This window comes from Acomys minous (assembly GCF_964271855.1).
Source record: "Acomys minous genome assembly, chromosome: 2".
Taxonomy (NCBI): domain Eukaryota; kingdom Metazoa; phylum Chordata; class Mammalia; order Rodentia; family Muridae; genus Acomys; species Acomys minous.
The window spans coordinates 116223964-116239272 of NC_140484.1; the positions used below are offsets into that span (position 1 = coordinate 116223964).

The 15309-nt window shown below is 47.8% G+C and overlaps 1 protein-coding gene across 1 annotated transcript in view; it reads right to left on the bottom strand.

Moving 5' to 3' along the window:
- The window catches only part of IQGAP1 (IQ motif containing GTPase activating protein 1), a 103147-nt gene that overhangs the window by 45048 nt on the left and 42790 nt on the right, over positions 1-15309 (bottom strand). Inside the window, exons 6-14 of the mRNA XM_084772371.1 lie at positions 12475-12542; positions 10985-11098; positions 10273-10451; positions 8925-9009; positions 6775-6938; positions 5644-5728; positions 2473-2636; positions 2136-2296; positions 1587-1711 (exon numbers count right to left, since the gene is read on the bottom strand). Coding sequence (XP_084628497.1) covers positions 1587-1711; positions 2136-2296; positions 2473-2636; positions 5644-5728; positions 6775-6938; positions 8925-9009; positions 10273-10451; positions 10985-11098; positions 12475-12542 — 1145 coding nt within the window. The remainder of the gene's footprint in view (positions 1-1586; positions 1712-2135; positions 2297-2472; positions 2637-5643; positions 5729-6774; positions 6939-8924; positions 9010-10272; positions 10452-10984; positions 11099-12474; positions 12543-15309) is intronic.

Sequence of the window (15309 nt, forward strand, 5' to 3'; positions counted from 1 at the left end):
GCTGAGATGCAAGCCTGGGCCCACCACATGCTGAGGAAATGATGGGGGTTGATGAAACTGGCTTCCCAGCTTTCAGGAACACGCAGATGTGCAACCAAGATCATTCATCATTTTGAATGAAGGAGAGCGGAGGCTTGGGCGCCTCCCTAGGATTACACAACAAATGAGAGGCAGACTGAAGATCTAAGCCAGGGTTTCCCACTCCAGGCCGATCTCTTCCCACAAGTCAGTGAGTGCTTCTCACAGAAAATACAAACTGAAATTGGAAACACCCACCCAGGCGGCTAGGCTATTTTGGGAAGGACTACGCTGTGTGCTGTGGTATTTGGCTGGTCTCTGAGGGGAAGGCTGTCATTTATGGCAATACCTCCCACCACACCTGAAGGTGTGTCAGCAGAGACATCTGATGGCGGGCCTCAGCAAAGTTTCAGGTAAGACACAGCTTGAAGTCATGCAGTACCAATCTGGCCTCCTGACTACCAGATATGTGGTGGGTAATTCAGTCAATCATGTGGAGGTAATGAAGTCAGTTCTGGATACCCAAAGCTCAGTGAGTCCTTGTTCAGTAAGTGATGCTAGCTAGCATCAAGAGGCTGACACATCCCGAGGCCATGGAGCCTTTGCATTCAGAACCCTCCCAGGTGCAGTCCCTGTCTCCTCTTTTGTTTCCTGATTGTATCCCTTATAATCAAACTGTAAGCCTGAGTCTAGCATGACTCTGAGTTCTAAGAGCCATTCAAGCAAACCACTAATCCTGAGGTGGCAGAGGGAACCCTCAACTTTGTAGCTAGTTGTTCAGAAAACAGGCCAAGCTTGAACTTGCAGCTGATGTCTGACCAGGAGTCTTGTGGGGAACTGTGCCCTCCACAAGATGACACAATTTAGGCCATTTTTGTTAGAACTACTTGTTATATGATATATAACTGTTATAACTATCTCTTATAGCTATAACAGATCATGTTCAATTCACTTCTCCCCCAAATTATTTATTTGTTGGTTTGTTTTTGTTTTTGTCCTGTGTAGCTTTGGCTGTCCTGGAACTCACTCTGGCTGTATCTGGCCTCGAATTCACAGACCCACCTGTTTCTGCCTCCTGAATGCTGAGATTAAAGGCATGCACCACTACCAGGCCAAAAATGTATTTATTAGACACGTAGTCTCATGGACTGAAAGCAGCACCCAACCATAGCTACTTGAGTTTTATACAACTCTACATATGTATGTGTGGAGTATATAAACTATATAGTCCAATATTTCATTCAAAAGCCTTTGGAGGAGTGGTATTTAGAGCCAGCTCTTGTGGTGTATATGTGTGTCTGTGTGCCTGTGCCGGTTGCGGGTGTACGGCGCAGATATGTGGACATGCATTCAGAGGCCTTTTCCCTAATCACTGCGCCAGCTGGCGGATGAGCGCTCTGCCTCCCTCCTCTCCAGTACTGAGGTTATAGGTGTACACTGCCACACCCAATTTTTCCATGGACACTGGGGATCTGAACTCACATCCTCATGCTCGAGGGGCAGGCGCTTGCCTGGCTGAGCATCTTCCCAGCCCCCAGGCACACCACAGGGGTGTGGCGGTTACTCACGCTCATGTTCCTCGTGGACCACCAGGTTCACATGGTCCACACAGGCTTGGATGTCATTCCATGTTATAAATTCATTATTCTCTGCATGTGCCTGGGCTTTCAGCTTCATCAACTCATCGAGATACCTATCCCAGCCCAAAATAAAAAAAAAAAAAAAAAGAAAACAGGGAGAGAACAAACACCCTTCAGAATGATTATTCAAGGAAAAAATTCGATAGAAGATAAAGGAGTGTTTAATGTAAGTTCTGGGACTGCAGAGTAGCCCTAAAGCATAAACACACTAGGAAACCACTTGGTCTCTGGGGAGACCAACTTTAGAAGCAGGGGACTCATGCAAAGACAGACAAGGGCCAAACTGGAGACAGCCCAGCAATAGAGCACTACCGGGTTCCAACCCCAGTACCAACAAAACCATAATGCCGTGGTGCCTGTAACGTGCTGACAGCACAAAGAAGACATAAAGCCTGGGACAAAAGCGGGTGTGTAGACACAAGAGGACAAAGACAACCGCCATGCAATGCACCCGAGGCACAGGCTCCGGGCTCCCACCTTTGACAGTTTTCTTCCTCGATATTGGTAAGGCCTGTAACTGTGCTGCTCAGCTGCTTCCACACCGTGTTCATGTCTCCTGACTCCAGTGCCCTATTGATGAGGGCCACAGATGACAGCATCTCCACAGCAACAGTGAGTTCAGGGTGGGTGAGGCTATGCTGTGCAGCAGGGGAAGAGAGGAGAAACAGTGACTCCCCAACACCGAGGGAATTAGAAGTTCCACGCGGACACTGAGTTTCTGGGAAAAGCTTCTGCCCAAGCACATGGAGACGTGGGTGTTGAATTCACTTCTACCCTACTCTGCTCCCAAACAGAGCAGGCTCAGTTAACTCACTTCAGGGCTCTGCTGCTGCAGAGTGGCCAACTCCTTCTGATAAAGATCAGCGGCAAACGGATACACCTGGGGCAGCTGGGCCTCAGGATTCATTAGCTCCAAAACGGTCTTCTCGGCAATGCCCTTCTGGATCGCTGCATTGATTGCTGCCACTGCTGCCAGCCCTGTAGGAAAACAGGTCAACATGCAGCGGGCTTAGCGCCCTGTGCAGAAACAGTGCCTTGTTTTGTTTTGGAAACAGGGTTTCTCTGTGTAGCCCTGGCTGCCCTGGAACTCACTTTGTAGACTAGGCTGGCCTTGAACCCACAGAGATCCCTCTGCCTCTGCCACCCGAGTGCTGGGATTAAATAGGTGTGCCACATGGCCGGCTGCTTTTAAAAAGGATTTATTTTTATGTTATATGCATGACGTCTTGGTACCGTGTATGTGTATGTACTGCGTGTGTGCTTGGTGTCCATGGAGACCAGAAGTGGGTGTCAGATCCCCTAGACCTGGAGTTACAGTAAGCCAGCAGACTGCCATGGAGTTCTGGGGACAACACCTGACCCTCTACAGAGCAGCAAGTACTTCCAATTCCTGGGCGTGCAGCATCAAACACCATCCCTCACAACCTGCTTTAAAAGTTTTGTGGAACATATGTATGTATACACGTCCACACATATGTAGATGCATGTGGCAGGACATGTGTGGAGGCCTTAGATTGATGTTGGGTGCACTGATCACTCTCCATCTTATATACCAAAGGCAGGGTCTCTTGCTGGACCTGGCTCCCCGTCCTGCCTACCATGCACTAGGATCACAAGGCAGCTGTCATGACCCCTGGGGATCAGAATCCTGGTCCTCATGTTTGAGCAACAAACACTTGACCTGCTGAACCATCTTTCTAGAACCCCACACTCCCATCTACCAAAAAACAAAACAAAACAAAAAAACCTCAACCTAGGATCTGCTATGATTATAGTATGGGCCACCAAGTGTGGCTAGGAGGTACCAATTTTTATAGAATAAAGTTATTCTGTACCTATAGTACAGTCATGACGCTTGAAGTGGAACTCATCTCTGAAAACCCACCACCTCCCTGAAGATGGCAGGGCGGTAGCCTTGTCGTGGGAGTGAGGCACAATGGCGGCAGCAGAGGCATGGACTCCCAACAGGGGCAGAGCTGCATCTAGTGGGCAGTGATGGAGCCAGGCCCAAGGCTGAGCCCACACTGAATGCAGAAAGCCAAGGATGTACTGCTGAGTACAAGCTGCAGAGGCCATGGCAGTGGACACAGGCCTCTTGCTGGTGTGAGGATTGCACCAAGCCTGTGGGTGAGCTAAAGATCTAGGGAGACATTTTAAGTCACCTACCATAAGGACCCTTGTTTGCCCAACTCTGAGCCTATGGACTGGACTGTAGCCTATGAGCAAGGACCCACCCCTACTTGTATAAGCAGAGCCCACAGGCAGCACGGGAGGCTGCATATCTACCTGGCAGCCCACCATGCCAGGGACCCTCTGCCAGCCGGCTGTCATGCAGGATGTGCTGTCTCAGGCAAGGGACTGATTTACCTGGCACCTAATTTCAAGCTGGACTATGCCAGGCTAGCACTGTCTGGTCTGTTGTTGAGGAGCAGCTGTATGAGGCCAGGGTGACCCCATGGGTCAGGAAGAGTAAGTCATATGTGTTTACATACATGTCTTCATACAGTGCTTCAGTTTCCTGCACGCTGATTCTGCCATGCGTTCTACAGGCATTAAGGACCTGCTTCCTACACGACAGTAGCCACCCCTGCCTGGGTACCTACTTAGCTATTGTCTGGCACTGCTGCCATACTTTCTTTTTTTCTTTTTTCATTTTTAAGATTTATTTATTTATTCTGTATGCGGTGTTTTGCCTGCATGTATATCTGCACACCAGAAGAGAGCACCAGATCATGTTGTAGATGGGTTTGAGCCACCAGGTTGTTGCTGGGAATTAACTCAGGACCTCTAGAAGAGCAGCCAGTGCTCTTAACCTCTGAGCCATCTCTCCAGTCCCCTCTGCCACACTTTCTATGAGAGCTTTTTCAGTTGTAGACAATGCGTATGTCTTCCAAGTGCTAGACTGTGCCAACAACACAGCACTCACATAGCGGGCCAAGTCCAGGAAAACATCCTGCCCCACTGCTAGAGGCAGTTCCTCCTCTCTTCCTCTTCCTCATCCCAAGGGGGCCAAACCCTGAGGCTTTGAGAGCTAGTTCCTTTGAGAGCTGTCTGCACCTTTGGTTCCCTAGAGCTTTTGCCCTCTATCCAGGGCAGACTCCAGGCCCCACAAGCCAGACCCTCAGCCTCCTTTTTCAGTGCTGCTCACTGAACTGCTCAGGCTCTCCAGCTGAGTGCACTCAAGAGGAAGGCCGCTCTTGTCCTGGACTGAACCTTTTGTTCTCCTGCGTGCCTCCTCTGTCTTAAGGGAAAAAAACCTAGTGCTTCTAGTGCCTGCCCTGGGAACACAGGCACACTGCCGAACTGAGCATGGTGTGGGGGAGGGGGCAGAGTTAACTGTGCTTAGTCACCCAGTGGAAGACAGAGGAAGCAGGGCCATGGACTGTCTGTCACCCAGCACCTACACCTCTGCCCTCCCTTCCCTGGCATGTGCTTGCTCATGGTACTTCAATAAAACCCAGCGTGGGTCTAGACAACAGTCGCTTCCCTCTTCACCTCCACTGTCTGTCTTTACTGTCCATCATGTGTGCTGAAACAGTTCTTCCTTCCCCAGGAGGCCTCTGGTGAGGCTGCCCGTCAAAGCTTCCCAGCAGCATCTCACGCTCTGCCCAAAACCAGTGCAAGAGTCCACAGCCGCCACGCCCTACGCCCACCTTTCCCCAGCGGCACGGCCTGCCCTCTCCTTTTCTCCTCGCTGCTACAATCAGCACTGTCCTCTCCTCTTTCGCAGTCCCAAACTCACTGCCCTTTAAGAGCTGCCTCTTCCCTAACTACACACAAAGGCTTTATTAACCACAGTGAGTCTGCGTGGACTCCAGCGCTGCTTGTAAACCAGAAGAGCCCTATCGCCACCAAGCACTTGGCTACTCACTGTGACTAGTAGGCTCAGGTGTCAGGTGACATAACTTCAGACCCTTTCATGACATAAAACCACAACTTTCCTCCCCCTGAACACTTCCATGGCCTGGAGCTGAGGGACTCTTACTTCGCTGGTATTGCTGGGCAGCGCTGTTGGCAGCGTCCACTCCGGCCTGTACCTCCTCCTTCTGCAAGGGGTCAGTCTGGCCACTCTAGGAAAAGCAGAGAACATTGATGAGATGATGGGCGTAGGCCTCTAGGCCTGAAAGTCATCTTAACAGCAGTCACAAGGGACAGAGAATCAGAGGTGTAAGGGACAGTTCCAGGCTTCATGCGCCACACTGACTAGAGCCAAAAGCCCTTGCCAACTCTAGGATAGAGTGGCTATCTATCTCTATGCGCGCGCGTGTGTGTGTGTGTGTGTGTGTGTGTGTGTGTGTGTGTGTGTGTAAAGTCCTGAGCTGTTCTATGAGTGATTACTTATGAACTCACAAGGGCATTAATGTGGCTCACTCAAACCAATGTACTCTGGGAACTTGTAAAATGTGTACTTGTCTTTATTTAGACCAGAACAGAGATGCCTTTCCTGTATGGTTGTCCCTCAGGAGAAGGCCTACAAGTCTAGCTCCACACGACCCATCCTTGCAGCACCCGAAGTATTTTCCAATGTCAGCCAGAGGCAACTGGGAATGCGGGTTTTGTTTATTTATTTGTTGTTTTAAATACAGTGCTGTGCCTGCATGCACCCCTACAGGCCAGAAGAGGGCATTAGATAACATTATAAATGGTTGTGAGCAACCATGTGGCTACTGGGATTTGAACTCAGGACCTCTGGAAGAGCAGTCAGTGCTCTTAACCTCTGAGCCATCTCTCCTGCCCAGGCTTTTCATTTTCAAAGTAGAACTTCCTGAAGTAAGAATGGAAAAGCTTCAGGTTTTCCCACAAAGGTTTTTCTTACAGGGAGAACTGGAGTGGGTGATGGAGAGGTGGCCATGTGTATTTTAAAAGAGGATTCACGGTTCTCAAAGTGAAATAGGGACTTAGATAATGTGCATTCTGTCCAGATTAAAATTACCACCAGCCCAAACTGTATGAAGAAAATAGCTGTATTCAGGAATGACCATGGAAATGCCTGAAGGTGGAGCATGGAAGAGGGCCGGACCCCTGGGGGACAGCACGGACGTGTGGACTGAACACCTGGGGGAACGCACAGAAGGCAGAGGGCCTGGCAGCCCATGGCCCCACCCGGCATGCCCACCTGTCTCTTCTGCTGCTGGTCGCTCTGGAGCTGCTTCATGTACCAGTCGCTGTTCTGGGTCTGCAGCCCTCGGAGGCCCAGAGCTGGAGACTGCAGAGCCTTGAGCAGGGCCAGTGCACAGCCCTGCTCTAAAGCCAGGCTGATGTTGGCCAGGGCAGAAAGTGCTGATGGGAAAGCAAAGGTGTAAAACCAGCTGACAAGAGCACAACAGCCTGGTCATGGCTCCACCATGGCTCAGAAGCTCAAGAGTCAGAGACCCTGAAAGCCACTGAGCAGAGAGTCTCCAAGCACACCGCTCCTGGTCTACAGACTCCTGCCACACCCCGGCCCTACTTAACAGCTTCCAGCTGTGGATAGCTTAGCACCAAGATAAACCCACCAAACCGACCCATGCAATGCCTACAATCCTCAAAATGGCGACATTCCTAATGATGCCTCCAAACTGTGAAACACAAGCAGAAGAAAGGTCCTTCCATGACAGTGTACAGCTTTGGACAATTTTGTTTATTAAAAAAAAAATTCTTTTAAGTTCCCACTCTGGAGTTCACACTGAATCCACCCAACTCTGCCTGCTGTGACGGCACACACCTCACTAAGAGCTGTAGCTCCTTCAACCGCTTCCTCTGTGGCATTTGAGTCTCGCTTGACACACCACTGCCAGGGGATGGGGATGGGACAGCAGCTTAGTGGCAGAAGCTGTGCTTAGCATGCAAAGGCCCTGGGTTATACCCAGCATAGAAAAGGAAAGTGGGGAGAGGGGAGAGAAAGGGGGAACACAGAGAAGAATAGGACAAATCTCAGGCTGGAACATTTTAGAAGTAAAGTCTTTGTAAGTCATGAATTGAACTGAATGCACCAGGGATAGAGCCAAACAACTGGGCCCCTCGAGAGAGCTGCACTCCTGAAACTCTGCACAAGGACTCTGCCGGGTTCGCCTGCCACACTGTCTGGCATGTTAGTGACCCGATGTAGCTTCTTCAGCAGAAAACAAAATGCAAAGACAACCCAGAGAAACTATTATCAAAAGTGAATACTACACATGTTTACAAAAAAAATTTTTTTTCACTGGGCATGGTGGCACACGCCTTTAATCCCAGCACTTGGGAGGCAGAGGCAGGCAGTTCCCTGTGAGTTTGAGGCCAGCCTGGTCTGCAGAGTGAGTCTAGACCAACCAAGGCAACACAGAAAAACCCTGTCTCGAAAAACAAAACAAAACAAAAATTAGAATCTCTAGCAGGGCATGGTGGTGCACGCCTTTAATCCCAGTACTTTGGAGGCAGAGGCAGGAAGATCTCTGTGAGTTCAAGGCCAGCCAGCTTGTTCTACAAAGTAAATCCAGGACAGCCAGGTCTATTACACAGAGAAACCCAGTCTTGAAACAAAATGAGACAACAAACAAAAATAAAACCAAAAGGCTAGACTCTCAGTTTTAATTAAATGCATACTTTGAATGTAGACAGGCCCTATCATTTAATGGTTATGTGGCTCTTTATTCTTTTTTAAATTTTAGTTACACTGTTGTGTTTAGTGGGAGGGGCACTTGTGTAGGACAGCTTGCTGGATTGGTTTTCTTCTTCCATGGGGGGGGGGTGTCTTCAGTGGGAACTGAACTCAGGTCACCAGATTTGTCAGCAAACATCTTTACCTGCTGAGCCATCATGCCAGTCTCAGTAATTATTTTTATAAAATATTATTTGTATGTGTGTGAGTGACTGTGCCATGACGTGAGTGTGGAGGTCTGAGGACAACCAGTTCTCTCTCCTTCCACCATGTGAGTTGCAGGGATCACACTCAAATCACCCAGCATAGCAGCAAGCACTTTTTACTTGCTGAGGTATCTTACTGGTTCTGTCTCAAAAAGAGTGTGTGTGTGTGTGTGTGTGTGTGTGTGTGTACACGAAATAATTTTTACATTTGTAACAGAGTAAAAGAATAAAGCTGTCACCAAAAGGACCATCCCAGAAGCTATACAGGTCCATGAGTGAAGACCTGCCAGGGACAAGACCAGAAACAGGCATGGGACACAGATCGTAGGAAGCACAGACTCTCAAACAACCCACTGATCAACCCCAGCCACACCGTGAGCAAGCAGCTCAGCGCCCACTCTGCTCTCATACCTCCCTGGGTGTCTAACTCGGGGCCATACTTACTATTGACTTTGTTCACATTCCCTTGGATTTCAGCTTGTGTGAGCAGCTCCTCGTAAACATCCCTTTCTCTGTCAGAATTTTCCGTCTGAGGATGGATAAAAAGGGTAGAGATCAGCCCCGCCTCCCATGACAAAACCAAGAGCAAGTCGAGATATGCAGTTCAGATCTTCTGTGACAGTTACATGACTACACACACACACACACACACCTGAGCCGGAAGGAAGCACAGGAGGAACCACCCTGCCTACTAAGGGCAGCGGCTGAGCCGGCATCCCTGCCTGAGAAGAGGGCTTGTGCAGGTAGCAGGCTAGGAGCCTTGTGGCCTGCCTGCAAGCCTTCCCAGCACCTACTCTGGGCCTTAAAATCCCTGCTCCATAAAAACCATGCACAGACCTTCAATTTGCCATCTGAAGACCTCTCAACAAATCAAGACTTCTCAGTCACTGACTCCAAGGGCTAAATAAATGTGCGTGAGTCTTGTTTGTTTATTGTTGTATACACGGATGATGGACGGGTGGGTGTAGTGTGAGCACTTGGCAGCCAGACAACAACTTTATAGACTTGTTAGCTCTCTCCTTTCACCATCACGTGGGTTCTAGTGACTGAACGAGGTCCTCAGGCTTCTTACCAGCCCTCAGAGAGACTCACTATGAAGCCCCGGCTGGCCTGGAACTCACTATATAGGCCAGGGCTGGGCTCAAACTCACAGAGAGCCATCTGGGTGCTGGGATCAATGGCAAGCACTAACGGAATCATTCCACATACAACAATAATATTAATATTTAGAGATCATCTCTGAAAAGAAAACCATTCAAATTTACTTTAAATGGCCACATAAAGTGTGAAATGGACTCTCCTCCCCACCCCCCAAAAAAGTTCAACGCCAGAAGACTATGCACTAAGCAATTCCACTTATGAGAAATTTTAGATAAGAAGTGAGAGAGAAGAGACAGAGAGCTGCACATGGTAGCTCATGCCTTTTAACTGAGGAGGCAGAGGCAGAGGCAGGCAGAGCTCTGAGTTCAAGGGCAGTCTGGTCTACAGAATGAGTTCAAGGACAGCCATAGCTGCACAAAGAAACTCTGTCTCGAAAAAATAAGCAAGGGAAAACAGACTGGTAGCTGCCAAGAGCTAGGGTGGGGAAGCGGACTTGATGGCACACGGGCAGTAGGAGCTCTTGGCATGCCAGTTAAATAAGCATATACATATCTATCAGAACTCAACTGTACACACAAAATGGGCAAACTATACTGCACATAAAATTACATCTAAAGAAAATGGCTTTTAAAATGCAGATTCACCAAATATGGAAGAATATAAGTCAATTTAAAAGAGACTGCATTTTTACCCTGTTTTTAGCATTTGCCATCTTGTCCTGCTTGGCCTGGTAAAGAATATCCTGGTAGGTGGAAGCCAGGGCTTCTTCCAGATTGACAAGCATGGCGTTGGGGTTCTTCAGGGCTGTGAACGTGTCGGCTGGAACTCTATGGTCAATAGCTTCATTAATAGCAATAACAGCAGCATGTACTAAAGAGAAACAAACAAACAACAAAATCAGGACACAGTACACGGAGATTATAGGTGGTAATGGGTGTACACCATACAGGCGGAACGAGACGCCAGCCATTACAGAGGCTCCTTTCCCAGAGAACAAGAGCAAGCGGGGCTGGAGGAGCAGCCTGGCCCTCCCCCTGCCAACTCTCTCTTTGCGCAGAGCAGGCAGTTCCACTTGGAACCCACTGGGATTATCAGTTCATGCTTGCATATTCATAATATAACCTAGCCAAGTGTATTTGCTATGGGAAAATGTTCACCCTTAACTACGTAGTAAATACCATTACAAAAAGATCCCAAAAGGGACCAAGATTTTAGTCTCGCTTCTTAAATGTCTTTAAGAAAAATTGATAATCTATTTCTAAATGACCACAGCATAGACTAGAGCAGGTCCAAAACTATCTACAGATGAAAGCTTGCTAGTAGAGTTGCTCGTGCCCAGAACCCCAGCGTATCACCAGCCACTGAGGAAAGCCCATTTCAGCCCAGAAAAGCTCCGCCCTTACGCGCAGCTTCATCCACCGAGAGCTCGTTGGCCAGGATGCCCCCGATCTTGCTGAAGGCCGGCATCTGGATCCCATACTTCTCCAGCTCAATCTTCATGTTGTTGATTTCTTCTTCTGCAGGAAAGAATCAAGACCCAGTCAAGCAAGGGAAGCGCCTTTTCCTAACTCAGGAGAAGACTCAGATTCTTCCAACTATGAAATGGGATAAAATGGCCCTGCCAGTACCTGCCAGACAAGTCATCAGTAACATCAGCTTACTACTATCATCAATAGCATCAAACATAACTATAAGACAAAAAGACCTGGGGACACAGCTTTTAAGAACTGCTACTTACAGTATTTCCTACAGAAATCTATGCATGAACGGAGGCTCTAAAGGGAACTCAGTGGCTGAGTCACAGTCCGTTATCTCCGTCTTTATAATCCAAATCACTAGCTGCTATTCAGTTTTCTTTCTAAGGCAGAAAGCCAAATGATAAAGCAAGCTTTGGCCTTTCCCCTGAGTCTAGTGAATAAGTTTCCTGGAAGGAAAAATATTATAGATAAAAGCTTTACTACCAATTTTAAACTCCAAGGCCGACAAAATAATCACCAGTTGAGAGATTTGAACCTTACTCCTGACCAATGCCACCACTGTCCACCCTCTCCTCAGGCCTCAATCCCTTCAAGCAGCTGACTATAGCAAACGCACAAAATGTTATGGCTTGGAACGCGGCTTATCCCACAGCGTCCACGTTAGAGCTCAGTCCACACTGTGGGGCTGTGAGAGGCAGGTCCAGTGGGCGGTCCCTAGGCCACTGAAGGCCCTGTTCTTGGAAAGGAGTAAGGTTATTCTGACAGAACCTTTAGTTCTCACACTGGCTGTTGGAGAAAGCTTGGACCCCGCAGTTTTCTGGCTCTAGTCTTACAATCCAGTCTCTGTTGTGTGTGCTCCCACCAGACCATCTGCTAGTATTCTCTCTCCAGCGGCCAAGCCAACGGTTGTCTGACTCTGGATTTCCAGGCCCCAAAGCCTCTCTCTATAAGGTATTTACTGTACTTACAAAACACAAGAAATGTGGACCAGGAAAACTTAAACTTTTAAGATAACTAAGCTGCTGTTTCTGAGTCACCTCGCACTCCACTCTTGTCCCTTAGTTCTTCCCCAACAGGCACTAGTTAAAAAACTTTTTTCATAACATGTACACATTTAATGTTAGTGCCACAAACTAACATTTTATGCCTTAGGTATTACTACTCTCAAATAACCGACGCACACATACAAAAATACATACAAGAACACTAAATTCACCAGTCACCCCACATCACAAATGAAAGAGCAGCGTTGGCCATTCCCAGGTCATGTTCTCTCTCCACACTAAAAGGGGGCCATTTATTTATGCTCCCCACATCTTCCTTGCAGAGTACTTTCCAAGCCTGTGTCCTTTAAGACAAGTGTTGTTGAACTTTCCGGGCGGTTCCCGACTGCACGAGGCTCTGCGAGTCCTTACCTGTGAAGTCGACCTTCCCATACAGGTCCTGAATCTGAGGAGCCAGGCCCAGTTTGAACAGGTACAAACTAGAAGACACCAAGATGCAGAGTGAGGCCTCCTGCTGCGGTACTGCTGCTCTCGGGGGAAGGGCAAAACCGCGAAGAGCACCAAAGAGAGCGCTGCAGTGGCAGCGTCTACCTCTGTGTGCTTTTTGTCACAATGAGTGGCACAATACAATGAAAGATTCCCCTCAGATTCCAATTCAAGTCCCAGTTGTGGCACAAAGTTAATGTAATTAGAGGTTAATGTTAATATTCTGTTGGCACAGGTGAGGTCTTCTCACTTGTAAGTTTTAGGTAGGAAGATACCTGAACAAGTCTCATGAAAATGATTCAGACAGCAAAGCAAACCGTGCCTCGGTGAACTCCTATTACTGACAGAGAGGCTTGGATCAGGTTAACTAAGAGTTTAAAATGCAGTGTATGTTATGTATCTTTGTTCTTTAGAGAATAAAAAGACTGTAAGTCGGGTGTGGTGGAGCCACACGCCTTTAATCCCAGCACTGAGGAGCCAGAAGGATCTTTGTGAGTTTGAGGCCAACCTGCTCTACACAGTGAGTCCAGGACAGCCAAAGCTACACAGAGAAGCCTTGTCTTGGGGAAAAGAAGAAAGAAAGAAAGAAAGAAAGAAAGAAAGAAAGAAAGAAAGAAAGAAAGAAAGAAGAGAAAAGAAAGAAAAAGAAAAGAAAGATTCTAGACTCTAAACTCTATGAAGGGCAGGACAACAAATCTCACCAGCCAGTCTTTCAAAGATAAATGTCTATAAAACTGTGGTGCCCAAAAGCAATGAATTAGAAGAAATCAGACATGCACTTTATAGACACTGACTCAGTAAGACATAGAACAAACCACAAAAATATCAGAAGGAGCTGGTGCTTTGGCCTGGCATCTTGCCAGCCATCAACCCTGCTGACCCAAGTGTGACCCCCATGATCCACATGGTGGAAGAACTGACTCCTGTGAGGTGTCCTCTGACCTTGACATGCATACTCTGTGCACATGCAAGATAAAATGATTTTGTTTTGTTTTGTTTTGTCTTCCAGATAGGGTCTCTCTGTGTAGCCTTGGCTGTCCTGGACTCACTCTGTAGACCAGGCTGGCCTTGAACTCACAGTGATCCTCCTGCCTCTGACTCCTTGAGTGCTGGGGTTGCAGGCATGTGCCACCATGCCTGGCTGAAAATAAAATTATGTAAGTCATTTTAAAAAGTGCAACCAGGAGCCTGGTCTACAAAGCAAATCTAGGACAGCCAAGGCTACACAGAGAAACCCTGTCTAGAAAAACAAAAACAAACAAACAAAAAAAGTGCAACCAGAGCTGGGGGTTGGGAGTTAAGAGCACTGACTACTCCAGAGGATCCGTGTTCAATTCCTGGCACCCACAAGGCAGCTTACAACTGTCTGTAACTCCAAGATCTGACATCCTTACACAGACATACATGCACATAAAATAAACAATTTAAAAGTGCAACAGGGTAATCCAGTTTTGCACACACCTATAAACTGTGGTATCTTCCAAATAATCATACACTGAAGATAAATATTCGAGATAATCTCAGTTAACTTACCAGTTTTTGCCAACAAATGAAGTCATACTAACCTAAACTCAATTTTCACATGTAGGATTTTTATTTTCTTAATATAAGGCGAGGGTTTGTGGGCTTATTTAACACCAAAATTGGTGGGGTTTTATTTCTATTTGCATTGGGGTGGGAGATCTCACTTTGCAGTCCTAGCTGGCCTAGAACTCACTATGTAGCTGAGGGGCCCCTGGAACTCCTGACCCTTCTAACTCCGAGTTGGCAGAATTCCACTCTGCTCCTTCGGCAGCCTCTGATGCAGCAGGGGTCCAGAGCCCCTTTCTAATGACACATCAGGACAAAGGGTGGACGCCCACCATTGTTCTCCATCTCTCTTGCTTATGCAGCCTGTGCTTAGAAAGCACAGAGCAGAGTTCTGACTTGCAGAGTTCTGACTTGCAGTCTATGGTTTCTTTCCTCTCATTCCGTGTCATTCCTGAGGTAAGTTAGCAACTCTTGACAGTATGTAGAAGAGGCTGTTAATTACTCAGGGCCTCGGCAGCACCTCTCTAGACAGAGCCCCACCTCCACGCCTGCCAAGCTCAGAAGGCCTTTGTAGGCATGACCTTCACAAGGCCTCCACCACAGACACAATGAGGAGGATTAATCCAGACACGTGCATTGGAACGCATTAGGCTCTTCACACAGAAGGTGTACTAGCCAGCTGTAGTCCCTCTTCCGAACACTCACAATGATGAGCCCAGCCTAAGTCTCATCAAAACCCCAGAGACGGGGCAGCTCAGTGGCAGAAGGTACGTGTAGCATGTGTGAGGTCATGGACTCAACTTGAGACAACAGGCTTCTTATAGACACATGCTATATACTTTCACTCATAAAATTAGCATTGATTAAGCACGCATGCATGAGGGCATATAACAAGAGGAATCTGAGCAAACAAATCTCACCTTCACATCCCACTTCCGCCCCAACCTTCTCCGTTAGTCCTACAGCCGTGAAGCAAGTCCAACAAAACATTATCCCACCATTCCCAACTGTACTGTGCACCCTCCTCTCCTCCTCCCGCTCCTCACACACAGCACTGTTTCCTGCTAATTCAGTACCCTGCTGAGTCTAAGAAGTGGGAACTTGAAATTAAGTCATTTTTTCTTGAAATTATACTTTCCTTCCTATCATATTAGTGTTGGCATAAAAATTACTTAATGAACGAACAAGTAACAATGGCAGGGGCCTAGAAAACTGAATGAAAGGCACCAC